Here is a 14,703-nt window from a genome sequence, read left to right as displayed (position 1 = left end):
ATATACATTGTATTTTGGAAATTATAACTGCTTTCCTGGGATAGGTTGGTACTTCACGCCAAGCTAAGGACAAATAAAGCATTGTGTAGTTTTTCTTTATGTGAACTTTCAGCTTTCTGAAACAAGTTCACTTAAAAATGCGTACATTTTCTGAAATAGCAAACATTTTATCCTCTAACCCTAACCCCAACTTTACAGTTATAAGTTCTCCCAGCAAAATTGGTTGTCAATTAAAGACTATTATTAAGTTCAAACTAAGTATAATTAAAAATAGCATAAATAAATAAATAAATAAATAAATAAATAAATAAATAAAATAAAAAGGACACTGAATCTTACATCTTACTAAAGCCAAACTATAACATTTGTTCAGCCAAACCTGGAAGTGTGAAATAATTCATAATGTTAATGCTTTCCACTAGCTATGCTATACTATAGCCCACATACTGAAATACTTTTATAGGCGAGGGAGAGGGGGGGATGTATGAACATCTGATTCTTGGTTGAGATTGTGAAAAACACTGGTGGAGTAGAAGTTTTATTAGTTTTCCAGTGCTGGGTTATCAATAAAACCACTGCTAATATAGACTTACTAGTCCTAGTAAGTTAATAGTATAGTACAAAGTTTCAGAAACAAGCCTCCTTACAATTTATTTATATTTCTGTATAAACTTATATTTATAATTTAAAGTTCTTAAACTTCTCAAGATACTTTAATTAAAGTTGGAAATCTTAGGGTAGCCTCCAACTATGCTGTAATCCATGGCAGAATTAATTCGGTGCATTTGAAAGCAAACAAAAGATTTTGCATTTTACTAGGACAAGTGTATTAAAACAGAACAGAATCACAAAGAACTTACTTTTGGAGCACCAAATGTACAGTTGAGCTTTCGAGTCTCCACCCCATGTGCCATTTCTGTCCACTCACCAACTGTATCATCACGATATCCTAAGTGCACATCAAGACTAACTTTTGCATTTTCTCCTGCAAAAACAACAGGATACAACATGTTAAATGTGTCAAACAATATTTTTATGGCAAAAACAGAGCAATTACTTTTGGCTGCCCCAAATACTGATTGACTGGATAACAGATGTTCCTTGCCCCTCATGCCATGACAAAGAGTAGTGTGACAATTCCTTTTGTGCATTGTATTATAGTTTACATCTTCCTTGGTGTAGCTAAAAATCCCACCAGACTACCTTCACTTATTTTCCAGCTTTTCTTTTTCATGGGTGGCACATCTTTATGAACACCTGTGCTTTGCTTAAAATTACAGTGTGTCACTGACAATCTATATATAAAATCAGTACTGCTTGGATTTAGGTTAACAAAATACATTTTCAAGCAAGACCAACATTACTCCATACCATCAATAATGATCTTCATAAAATTATTTATCAAGTTTATATCCTGCTGCAGTCTAATCAGACTCTCAGAAGCTTGGCATAAAGGTTTCACAAAAAATTTATAATAGAAAAATCACCATAAATAAAAGAACTGTTACTACAATTAGATGATACTACACTTCAAATGCCCATTGGAAGATTCCTATTTTTAACTTTTTCCAAAATGTGTATTATGTCAGAGTCTATTGAACTTCCAACAGGAGGAGGATTCTAGAGATCTGGTTTCCAGGCTTCAACCTGCCCGATCTTCTGAAATTCAGGAATTACTAGCTGTTTCTTTTACTTAGTACGACTGAATCTATAGGGCTGACTCTAGTGGAGAGATGCGGTCTTGAAAGTGACTTGGAGTAAAATTATAAAGAGCTTTACAGGTTAAAGACAGAAAAATAGAAAACTGATGACAGAAAAAGACCCATTGAGTCTGCCTTTGAGTTTTTGTTTCTTTGTTGTTTTTCTAATTAATTTATTTATCATTTTAATTATTTCTTAAATTTGTATTTGTTTTTCATTATTTTTATTTTATTATTTATTTATTTTTAAATTTTTGTCGGATTATAAGACATTTGTTTATCCAGTGTTTAAACAGCACAAATGTATTAGACAGCCAGTGTAGGGCCTGCAATGCAGATATAATCCCACTTGAGAACTGCTGCTGAGATCACTGCAATCTACCCTTCCAGGTGGTCTTTAAATACATCTCTTTGTGTATAGCACATTAGCCGATAACCCGGCATTGCTGGGGTATTTATTTATAGGGGAGAAATGTCCGGACCAAACATAATTTCTAATGTTGGATTTTCCCCCTTACCAGAGGGAGCCCCCTTGTGGAGTACTGTGAACCCTTTACCATAGCAACTCCAATGCACTGTACAATAGAAACCATTTAAAGACACAACAGGCTGCATCTTAACAGAACACACACCCCAAGGAGTGTTAGGGTGTCTTGCCCCCACCGTATTTGCCTCCAGAGAGACAAGTTTGGTTGAAATTGCTCGAAGCGTTCCAGAATTATGCTGGAACATACAGACACACAGCCGTTTTTATATATATAGAGACTGCAGTAAGCTAAGCAGGTGGTAATTGGGGCATGGGATTTGGTTAAGAGTTTTACATCATGAGTTTGGACGGTGCTGGAGATACTGTCAAACGTTTTGTCCCAGTGCCTGGAAGCTATGAGGATCTGGGTGGGACAGAATAGCCCGCAACTGAATCCCAGCAAGGGAGAACATTGATTTGTACATCAGTGATTTCCTATGGTCCCAGTAATTCCTTTGAATGGAGTTTCATTCCTCCCAACAGAAAAGGATTGCAGAGGAATCAGAGGACACCAAGGTGCCATTTGCAGTCTTAACTTGGATGTGATTACTGGTACCTTGTTACAATTCCCCCATCACTACCCACTTAGACTTCTGCAATGTCTACGTCCTGAGAAACAACAAAACCCTAGACAGTGTTCAGTGTCTAAAGACACACCTAGGAGTCCACCGACTTAAGGTTAACTCAACCTTCCAACCCTCCGAGGTTGGTAAAATGTGGGCCCAAATATGCTGATTCTGTAAACCATTTAGAGAGGGCTGTAAAGCACTATGAAGTCTAAGTGCTATTGCTAAGTAGAATCAAAATTCATGTTAAGTGGCTTTATTGGCAAAACGTTGTACTAACTGTTCACAGCAAACAGGTGGTAAGGCTACAAGGTGGTTCTTTCCAAAAAATGAATTAGTTGCCTAATGGTTCGCTGGGCAATTATTGTCAATGCAGCAAATGTTACATATTTTTATTGCCATGGAATATGTCCAAACTGACAGCAACAGTGCTTGAGCAAACTGTTCTGTAGAGGATGGGGTGCTCAAGAATCTGATGCCCTCTCCATGATCAAAGGTGTGGGTTAATTCCTATCTAAATAAAGGATAGAGAAAATTGATGTGAGCCCTTCAAGGTAGGCTTGGTCAGGGATTGGACACCACAAAAACTATTGGAACCCTATTGTTGAAGTGTGTAGTAATACATTTTTAAAGCCTGATGATTTTTTGTCTTCCCCTCAAAGGGTGTCTGATGTAAGAGCAACTTTCACTTTCACTCCCTCCTGTCTTCAAGGGCTAAGCTTGATGGTGGTTTAATTTCTTCTTCAAGGTTATCTCTGTATTTCTCTCTGCTTGAGAATCTCAGCTCCACTTAGGTACTTTTATGCACTAAAAACAGCATAAAATAATGGTGTCATATAATTCACAATGTTTATTTCCAGTCTACATTTGAGTAAGAACTTCTCTGAAGCTCTTCTTTTCTACACATCTGTTACCATTTCAGAGTTATAATTTTATTGGAATTACATGGAGAGACACTCATCTAGAATGCTGGGAACGGGCGTGGAAGGGCTTTGTGGTTCAGACCAGCTATTTATAAAGTACTTGAAGGTGTTTCTTTTTTCTATGGGCGCACCACCCTTTTCCAGTTACTTTTCTATTTTGCAATAAGCACAAACTGTATATTTCAGATTTAAATGTTAAATTAAATGTAAGTTTCTACATTAAAGTCCATCCATTTTGTTTTATTGTGCACACTTTTAGTGACACATAAAAGTGTGTGAGCCCTTTTGAATTTGCAATATTTTTGCATAAATGTAACTTCTAAATGCAAAGAAAACTTACCCATAAATCAGTACACAATAAAGAGATCTGGATGGTATCTGAAACATCATCTGATCTATTCCCCTGCCCAGAAAATCTAACCCTTTTTCTGGGAAGTGGCCATCCAGACACAGCTTAAACCTAAATTAAGAAGCTATCGGTTCTGTTAGATGCAGTGGTGGGCTGCTGCCAGTTCAGACCAGTTTGGGCAAACCAGTAGTTCCGACGATCAGTTGGCCCCACCCCCCACCCCCGCCTTATCCTGTCCTATATTTCCTTCTTTCTGGCTCAGCTGATTTGCGCGGCATAGTTGGATTTCCGTGCCTCCTCTGTTCTACTTACAAGGGCTGCCTTAGAAGGTAAGCAGCTGAACTTCAAATTGCTGTATTTTGAACGCTGTGCGCAAGTGCGTTAGGTGCGCGTGCGCGTAAAGAACACAATCAGTGAACGGGTTATTAAACTGGTTGCAACTCACCCCTGGTTAGATGTTAAAATATCTGTGTTGTCAGGAATCTCTTTCTATATTTGTTTCTAAATAGTTTTGCTGGTAAACATTCTGGCATCTTATCTCCTGATATTACAAAATAAGTAATAGTCTGTCTAGAACAGCGATGGTGAACCTTTTTTGGCTCGCGTGCCATAAGGGGGGGGGCAGTGCAAGAGAGTTGTGGGTGGGCGTGCTGCACCCATAATGCAATGCACGACTACCAGTGTGCATGCGTGCATGAGGCGCCCCCCCATTTTTTGCACACTTTATTCGCCTTCTCCATGGCTCCAGAGGCTTTATAGGAGCTTGGGAAGGGCAAAAACAGCCTCCAGGGACCTTCAGGAGGCTTCCCTGTAGCCTCCAGAGGACTAAAAATGACCCTACGAGCAAATTGGAAGTCCATTCCCGAACTTCTGGTTTGCCCATAGGGCTGGTTTTTTGCGCTCCGGAGGCTTCAGGGAAGCTCCTGAAGCCTCCGGGGGAGGCTCTTTTCGCCCTCCCCAGGCTCCTATAAAGCTTTTGGAGCCTGGGGAGGGCGAAAAATGGCTTTAAAAAAGGCTGAACTCAGCTGGCCAGCACGCACATGTGCGCTGGCCAGCTGACAGGGCAACATTTCATGTGCCACCCGTGCCATAGGTTCGCCATCCTGGCTCTAGAACATGTATGTAAATATATATATATAAACGTTGCCAAGACAATCTCAATCTTACACGGGAAAAGACCCGAATACAACAAGACCAATGTACCTACTCCCGTGAAAATCAACAAATATTCTCTCTCTCTCTCTCTCTCTCTCTCTCTCTCTCTCTCTATCTATCTATCTATCTACCTACCTACCTACCTACCTACCTACCTATATACACATACACACACACACACAAAAACACACACACACACACACAGAGTTGCGAGAAAAAGTATGTGAACCCCCTGGGATTACGTGGAGTTTTGCATGAATTGGTCATAAAATGTGCTCTGAACATCATCTAAGTCACAACAATAGAAAAACACAGTTTGCTGAACATAATACTACACAAACATTAGATGTTGCCATGGTTTAATTGAACATAACATGTAAACATTCACAGTGTTGGCAATAATAACCTCAACCAAACGTTTCCTGTAGTTGCAGATCAGACCTGCACAACGATCTGGAGTAATTTTGGACCACTCCTCTTCACAAAACTGTTTCAGTGTAGCAATATTCTTGGGATGTCTGGTGTGAATCGCTCTTTTAAGGTCATGCCACAGCATTTCAATCGGATTGATGTCAGGACTCTGACTGGGCCACTCCAGAAGGCGTAGTCTGTGCTGTTGAAGCCATTGTTTTGTTGAATTACTTGTATATTTTGGGTCATTGTCCTGTTGCATCACCCATCCTCTGCGGAGCTTCAATTGGTCGTATGTTTTCCTGCAAAATGTCTTGATAAACCCTGGAATTCATTGTCCCATCAATGACAACAATCCGTCCAGGCCCTGAGGCAGCAAAGCAGCCCCAAACCATGATGCTCCCTCTGCCATGTTTTACAGTGGGGATGAGGTTTTGATGTTGGTGTGCTGTGCCTTTTTTCTCCACACATAGTGTTGTGTTTTTTTCCCAACCAACTCAATTTTGGTTTCATCTGTCCATAGTATATTCTGCCAGTAGTGCTGTGGAACATCCAGGTGCTCTTTTGCAAACTTCAAATGTGCTGCAATATTTTTTTGGGACAGCAATGGCTCCTCCGTGGTGTCCTCTCATGTACTCCATTCTTGTTTAATGTTTTCCTTATTGTAGATGTGTCAACAAAAATGTTAGCATGTGCCAGAGATTTCTGTAGGTCTTTAGCTGACACTCTAGGTTTCTTTTTTACCTCATGAAGCATTCTGCACTGTGTCCTTACAGTCATTTTTACAGGACGACCACGCCTAGGGAGAGTAGCAACAGTGCTAAACTTTCTCCATTTGTAGACAGTCTGTCTTACCGTGGACACATGAACATCAAGGCTTTTGGAGATACTTTTGTAACAGTTTCCAGCTTCATGCAAGTCAACAATTCTTGATCGCAGGTCTTCTGAGAGCTCTTTTCGGCGAGGCATGGTTCACATCAGACAGTGCTTCTTGAAACCAGTACACCCAAAACAGGTGTGTGTTTTTAAAGGGCAGGACAGCTGTCAGCAACACATCCAATATCATCACACTGATTGGAGTCAAGGTTGGCTCACTCCTGGCTCCAATTAGCTCTTGGAGAAGTCATTAGGCTAGGGGCTCACATACTTTTTCCTGCACTGTGAATGTTTACATGTTATGTTCAATTAAACCATGGCAACATCTAATGTTTGTGTAGTATTATTTTTAGCAGACTGTGTTTTTCTATTGTTGTGACTTAGATGAAGTTCAGAACACATTTTAAGACCAATTCATGCAAAACTCCACGTAATCCCAAGGGGTTCACATACTTTTTCTTGCAACTGTACATACATACATACATACATACATACATACATACATACATACATACATACATACTACATACTCTGCTTTGGAAGAGAAGGCTACATGTCTTTCATAATTTGGTTATAATTTTCCAGTTCCCATCTCTTCATTTCTTACTTTAAATAGTAAATGAAGGGCATAGTCCCTGTTGTGTGATTTTGGTTTTTTTTTTGTTTGTTCTTAGCATCAACAATATTTGAGGGACTTCTGCTGGCACCGTAGGCGTTGAAAGCCCCGTGATTGCGTTTAAGCTGCTAGAACAGTGTAAATTAGCTGTCTAGTTGCTTGAAAACTTTCCCCTTGGGAAAAGAGGGGTAGGTGAGCAGCCGGGCAAGGGTAGAGCTCCCCTAGACCCCCAGGAGCAATTCTGGGGCTCAAAGGGTGAGAGCTCCCCTGTAGCCCGATGGAGCTCCGCATCCGGGACGTTTCTGCTGTAGCAGAACAAAACGCCGCGACCATCCCTGTAAACAACGCTTTAATCTACATCTGAATAAGAAGCAGGCAGAGCAAAGACAGGAGTGATTATAATTGCAAGTACAAATTTTAACTCTGATGCAGTATTACTCCCTTCTGTAAAGATTGAGGGAAACAAAAGGGAAATGAAGATGGCGCCTGAAAGTTAAAGGGTGTGGTGAAAGTGAAACTTATAAGGAAAGTACTTTTTAAGTGCTTGCTAACATCGTTAACCTTGTTCTAATCAATGGACTCAATTTTAAAAGAACAAAGAGCTCAAGATTAAAGAAAACAACATTGGTTTACTAAGAAACTATAAGATTTAACAAATTTGGGGATTAAGTGGACTTTTTGTACTCAATAATTTGGCTGCTAGAAAGTGTGATTTGAATATTTGGAAATGGCTTCAAAGCAAACAAAAATAGGTGCTCCTAAGAGCGCTGGAAGTTCCCCAGCTCAGCCATCTAAACTGCAGTCTTTCTTACCCCCAGCGGATACACAAACACTGACACTTGAAGCCCTCCAAGGCACCTTAAAGGCACAAGCCTCTGTTCTGCAAGAAAACATTACAACTGCTTTTAAAGATGTGTCTGATGAAATGTCTGAAATTAAGGATTTAATCCAAACCCGCAATCAACAAATATGAGAGGATATTGTGGATGCATTTAAGGGCTTGCTTGGTTATGTAACATCGCTGGAGGATAGGGTGGAAGAAATTAATCAGTCTAATGTGAACTTGGAGAACAAAGTTGATGAGGCTCAAATCAAGATCGAAAAGACAGAGGCAGAAGTTATAATGACACAATACAGAGCGATGGAATTTGCTTTGAGAATAAGAGGCCTGAAAGAAAATAACCAAGAAAATTTTAAAGAGATTTTTGCAGAAGCTTTTGCTCAGTTAATTGGTGAACTAAAGGCAGAATATGATTGGCAGATTGACAAAATCTATCGTGTTAACTCATGGATTGCTAGACAGAGACAACTACCAAGATGTTGTAATCTATTTTGTCACCAGGAAAACAAAGAATGGAATATTACAAGCGACTTATAAAAACAAGCTACAGGTGGCAGGACAGGAGGTAGCAACACTGAAGGAAATTCCCCCTAAAATGTTGAGATCCAGAAAGGACTATGCATTCCTAGTTGATGAACTTAGAAATCGCCAGATACAGTATAGATGGGAGGTTCCAGCTGGATTGGTGATGAATTATTTAGGAGAAAGATATCATCTTAATTCAGTTTGGAAGGCAAGAGATTTCTACAGTAATGTACTAAAGGCTGGATACCCACCATCTTCAGGAGCTAGAAGAAGGAAAGAAGAAGGGGAGGCTAGAAAGGAAGCTGCCCAGGTACAAGCCCAAGGAGGTGCCTTGAGTACACAAGAAGATTTAATGCAACTTTCAGGTGCTGTTCAAGCCTTCGAATTATTTGAGGAAATAGAAGGAGTTATGGAACAAAGACAAACTCGAGCGGTAACTAAACATAAAGAACAAGAATTAAAGATGCAACAACCCAAGAAACTATAAATATAAATACAGAAGCTGTGGGGGGAGCCAGACCAAAGAAGAAATTCCAGCAGGATTTCCAGGCGGCTCTTAAAAAGCTTCAGGGGGCTAAAGATGACAATTAAAATTTTAACCTGGAACGTTAATGGCTCAAATTCATCACGAAAAAGGGAAAAAATATTTCACTATTTGAAACAATTCAAAAATGATGTAATTTGTTTGCAAGAAACACATATTAGAACAAATGACCAGAAATATTTGATAAATGCAAGACTGGGAATACACTTTGTGGCATCTGCTCCTGAGAAGAAAAATGGCATAGTTATATATTTAAGGAAAGACTTAAAGGTTATATTAATTGAAGCAGATCCTCAAGGAAGATCTATTGCAATTGAATTATTAATAGAAGGAAAGAAAATACTCTCAACGGGAGTATATGCTCCCAATCAACAAAAAGAAAAATTTTACAAGTTGCTGCATACTAAATTAATACAATGGGATTATAGATCGTGTATATTATTGGGTGACTGGAATGGAGTATTGGATACTATGAAAGACAAGAAAGGACTTTTGCAAAATACTCAAACACAAGCAAGACTGCCTAAATCTTTTTTCGACATGATGGATGATATGGAACTGAGAGATATTTGGCGTGAACGGAATTTTAAAGAACAAAACTTTACAATTTTTCCAATAGGCACCAATTCTTTTCTAGAATTGACTTTATATTAATTACAAATGATTTTCTTTCCAGGGTGAAGAAGACATGCCCGAGAACTCTAACAGATCATAATCCTGTGTGGATGGAACTGGAATATGGAGAGGGGTCTAGGAGGTCTTGGAGGTTAAATGAAAGTTTATTTAGATATGAGGGAAATGTGATAGAATGTAAAAAACTATTGAAAGAATATTTTGTTTTTAACATGCATAAGGGAACACCCATGGAAATGGTTTGGGATGCAAGTAAAGCATATATGAGACATGTTCTAATAAATTTCAATAACCTACACAGACGTAGACAGGGGGAAAAGTGGAGGGAACTAGAAGAGGAGATAAAAAAGAAAGAGCAGGCATTAATATCTAACTCAGATGATAAGAAGACAAAAGAAGCAATTACTTTACTGCGAGGGCAATTTAACATATTGATGTCAGACCAGGTAGCAACTAACTTGCTATATGCTAAACACAATACTTTTTGCAATGCAAATAAACCAGGTAGATGGTTAGCATATATGTTAAGGAAAAAACAAAAGTCTCGTACCATAGAGAAAATAAGAGTACAAAGGTAAAGAAGTGTATCAACAGAATATAATTAAAAAGGCCTTTTTAGAATTTTATACGAGACTGTATGCTGGTGATAAAATACAAGGTATAGATATAAATAGATATTTGGAGAAGGAGAATATCTCCATAGTTACAGATGAGCAAAGGGGAAAGATTGAATCAACCGATAACTACGAAGGAAATTCTCCTGGTAACTAAGCAGTTAAAAGTTGGTAAGGCCCCTGGTACAGATGGATTGACAGCTGTTTACTATAAAAATTTACAACTAGAAATGGTAGAACCTCTTAAGGAACTATTTAGTAAAATACAATTGGGAGGAAGGGCACCACCATCTTGGAGAACAGTCTTTATTTCCCTGATTCCGAAAGAAGATCAAGATCATAGTCAGCCAAAAAACTATAGGCCCATATCACTACTTAATACAGATTATAAAATCTTTGCTAAAATACTAGCAAATAGGTTAATGTCAGTTATGCAACAAATGATTCACAATGATCAATCTGGTTTTATAGAGGGGAGACAAATGAAAACTAATGTAAGACAAATTGTTAATATACTGGAGTATTTGGGGAAGAATAACCAAGTCCCTGTAGTGCTTATATTCTTGGATGCAGAGAAAGCATTTGATCAAGTGAATTGGCAATTTCTAATGAAAATAATACAAAAGATGCAGTTTGGAGAGTATTTTATACAATCTATTAAGGCAATATTTCAGAAACAAACAGCACAAATTATAGTTAATGGTAGTTTAACAGAATCTTTTAAAATCAAAAGAAGAACAAGACTGTCTCCATTGTTTATTTTAACTTTGGAATTATTGCTGAACAGAATACGTGATTCAGATGATGTACAGGGAATTAAGATTAGGCATTATGAATACAGAGTATGAACATTTGCAGATGACTTGGTTGTAACTTTAACCCAACCGGGGAAATCAGTTATAGGTTTAATGAACATAATTAACCAATATGGTCAAGCATCTGGGTTTAAAATAAATCTAGGGAAAACAAAGATGATAGTTAAAAATATGACTATAAATCAAAAAGAAGAATTAGAAAGAGTAACAAGATGTGAGATAGTAAAAAAGGTTAAATATTTAGGACTTTATATCACAACTTCAAATGGGAAATTATAAAAGCATAATTATGAACCATTATGGTACAAAATACAGACAGAGATGAATAAATGGAAAAAAATTACAATTGTCTTTGCTGAGAAGGATAGCAGTAGTAAAAATGAACGTTTTGCCTAAGTTTTTATTTCTTTTCCAAATGATACTAATACTCAAAAAATGCAAATTTGGAAGAATGGCAGAAAGGTATTAATAACTTTTTTGGGGCAGGGAAGAGACCGAGAATAAAACTTAAAATAATGCAAGATATATGTAAAAGAGGAGGTTTGAAAATGCCCAACTTAAAATTATATTATGAAGCATTAGTTTTATCAACAATTAGTGATTGGATTAACTTAACACAGGACAGAATATTGAGGGATATGATTTAGTATATGGTTGGCATGCTTATTTAGTATATGATAAGAAGGTGGACAGGAGTTTTAAAAGCCACATACTAAGGAATGCTCTATTGCGTGCCTGGAAAAAATATCAATATAAATTAAATGACAAGATACCTATGTGGGTAGTTCCCAGACACACGATAGAGAATATAAGTATAGAACAAAAACAGGATGCAGTTACATATAAAGAGCTTCCTAACATAAAAAGAGGTGTACTACAGTTAAAGCATTTGAATGTATTAAAAGAGGAAAGGGTAATTCAAATCTGGTTTCAGTATGGACAGTTACAGGCTAGATGGAAAAAAGACCAGAAAATTGGTATCATACAAAATGAGGAAAATTTGGTAAAACAAATTAGGGACCAGAGTCAAATGCATATTAAAAGGTTGTATAATATATTGATAGAAATAGATTCTGAAACAGAGTTAGTTAAAGATTGTATGATAAAATGGGCACAAAACTTTGAAGAACAAATAATGATGGAAACATGGGGAAAGATTTGGGTAAGAAATGTAAAATTTAGGCAAGCTCAAAACTTGAGAGAGAATTTTTATTAGATGCTTTATAGATGGCATCTAGATCCCAAAAAGCTTGTATGTACCCGAATTTACAACCCAAATGTTGGAGATGTGGTTTGTGTTGACGCTACGTATTATCATGTATGGTGGACTTGTAAAAAAGTTAAAGCATTTTGGATAAAAATATGGTGGATTATTCAAAATATTCTTAAAAAGAGGATAAAGTTTATTCCTCGGTTGTTCTTGCTAGGTATAATCACAGACTGTACAGTTATAGAGACTAATTTGATTTGAACTTAATAATGGTAGCAAGATTGTTGGTGGCGCAGTACTGGAAGAAGGAAGAATTGCCCACTATTCAAGAATGAACGTTAAAAGTAGTAAATTTAGCAGAGATGGCCAAAATCTCAGCATATTTGAAGGACCATTCAGATGAGAAATATAAGTTGGAATGGAGAAGATGGATTGATTACATTCAAAATAAATATCGTACTAAGAAATTTCAATTAGCTTATGAATGAACAAGGAATGTTATAATTTATAATTTATCTAAATTTAATTTAATAAAAGGGGAGTTAAAGTACAAGAGGGAGGTAGGATGCTATAGTTAGTTGGCTTTTGTTAGTGTATGATTGTTAAAAGCTTATACCCTGTATTTTGCTCTGGGAAGTTGGGGAGAGGGAGGGGTGGGGTGGGGGTAGGGAAGGGGAAATATTTGTAAAATTTATTAAAGCTTCTCAATTAAAAAAACAATATTTGAGAGAATATAATAGAAATCTGGGATATTAACAAGTAACAAAAGGTGACTCTGCAATTCCAGACATGTATAATCACGACAGTCAACTCTCACAAAGCAAGCCCCATGTTGTTAAGGTAAAATAGCAAACTTCCCTCTGAATTTAGTCTAAATTATTGGAGCAAGAAAATTGGAACTGAAAATACAATTACAGGAATAATGAATAAAAGAACACTAAAGTCTTTATTCCCTGAAAAGATAACTTTCCAAACATTTTACAATCTTGTTTTGGAATTATCCTTTTTTAGCCATGCCCAAATAGGGGATTTCTTTTGTAGAAAATTGGGATTCTCCCTTTAGTCTCTCTAGCACTTCTCCCCAGTTTAGTTCTGCTTCATGGTCCCATCTAGTCAAATGTCAGGTTCCTGCATACAAGTATTTCCTTTCAGAATTCCATCCGCTGCCTGGATGACTAAGCTCTTTCAGCAGCTGTATTATTGCTGGAAGACAGTCAATATTTTTCATAGAGTGTATTTTTTTCATGGGAGTTGTGCAAATTGTGACTTGGTGCTGCATTGGAACAAAAACTGAATTCAGTTTGGCAACCTCAAAATAAGAAAATAAAAGGGGCTTCCAAATGTTCAACAGTTACCACTATTTAAAATTAGATGTTAATCACTTCTATGAGTTAAGTAGTTTCCTCCAGGTTTTTTTTTAAAGTATATTGACAAAGACTGCAAAGAGATAACGATGTACAATATTTGGAGTGAGTTGGGCAACCACCAAGGAAGGAAGGAAGGAAGGAAGGAAGGAAGGAAGGAAGGAAGGAAGGAAGGAAGGAAGGATTGATTCAAGCGATTGCCAAATTTAAAATACAATATTTATAGTAAAATCAATGTTCAATTCTAGGGCCTCTTTCTCCTGCTTATGAGGTGTAGCTTCCCACTTTGGGGCAGCAGGAACAATTTCTATTTATGTCTTATTACAGTACTGTAACAGACTACCTGGGTCTTAAGCAATTTGCTTCTGACCTTGCCAGAACAAGCTCTCACAATGAGCTGGCTTCATTTCAAGAAGTTGTTCGTTCTTCTGCTTAATACTTAAAAAGGAGGGGGGGGGGATATTCTGCTGAACAATCTTTTTCTTTGTGTCAATCTAATGCTTGCACAAAGATAATTGATTTATGCATTTAAATATTACACTAATTTTATTCATAGCAGTAGCTAAGTGAAATACAATATTCAGCCAGAAGAAAGACTTAATTTCCATAAGCCTGCATAATAAATAATATCCAGGGGAAAGAAAAACACAGCACTCCTCAAGGTCACAAACATCTGTAAGATGTATTTTAGAATTTGCATTATCTGGAACAACCCACCCATCCCAATATACTTTCGAAGAAATCCTACCAAGAATTGGATTTTAGGCCACCATCAAAAAAAGTCTGCTCATTAAATGATGATTTTATAACAATTCAACATTATTACTCACATCATTGCTGAATTTCAGCACTGTGCAAAATAAACAAAAACCCAGGAATTAAATTTAGGTAGATTGGTGACTTCAGTTTCCCATCATGTTCATTTTGTGACTCAAATCAGCCCAGGGGTACTGGCCGAAGAAAGCAAATGGACTGAGTCACGTACGTGAGTCAGTGAACCCATTTTTATTCCATTGGTGTCCCCCAGGAATGTTA

At 37.4% G+C, this 14,703-nt stretch overlaps 1 protein-coding gene across 1 annotated transcript in view; it reads right to left on the bottom strand.

Annotated features, from left to right (window-relative positions):
• Window positions 1–14,703, bottom strand: part of WLS (Wnt ligand secretion mediator) — a 48,888-nt gene that overhangs the window by 14,321 nt on the left and 19,864 nt on the right. The window contains exon 3 of the mRNA XM_032218231.1: window positions 861–985. Coding sequence (XP_032074122.1) covers window positions 861–985 — 125 coding nt within the window. The remainder of the gene's footprint in view (window positions 1–860; window positions 986–14,703) is intronic.

This window comes from Thamnophis elegans, chromosome 5 (assembly GCF_009769535.1).
Source record: "Thamnophis elegans isolate rThaEle1 chromosome 5, rThaEle1.pri, whole genome shotgun sequence".
Classification (NCBI taxonomy): domain Eukaryota; kingdom Metazoa; phylum Chordata; class Lepidosauria; order Squamata; family Colubridae; genus Thamnophis; species Thamnophis elegans.
This window is presented reverse-complemented; position numbering and strand designations above follow the sequence as displayed.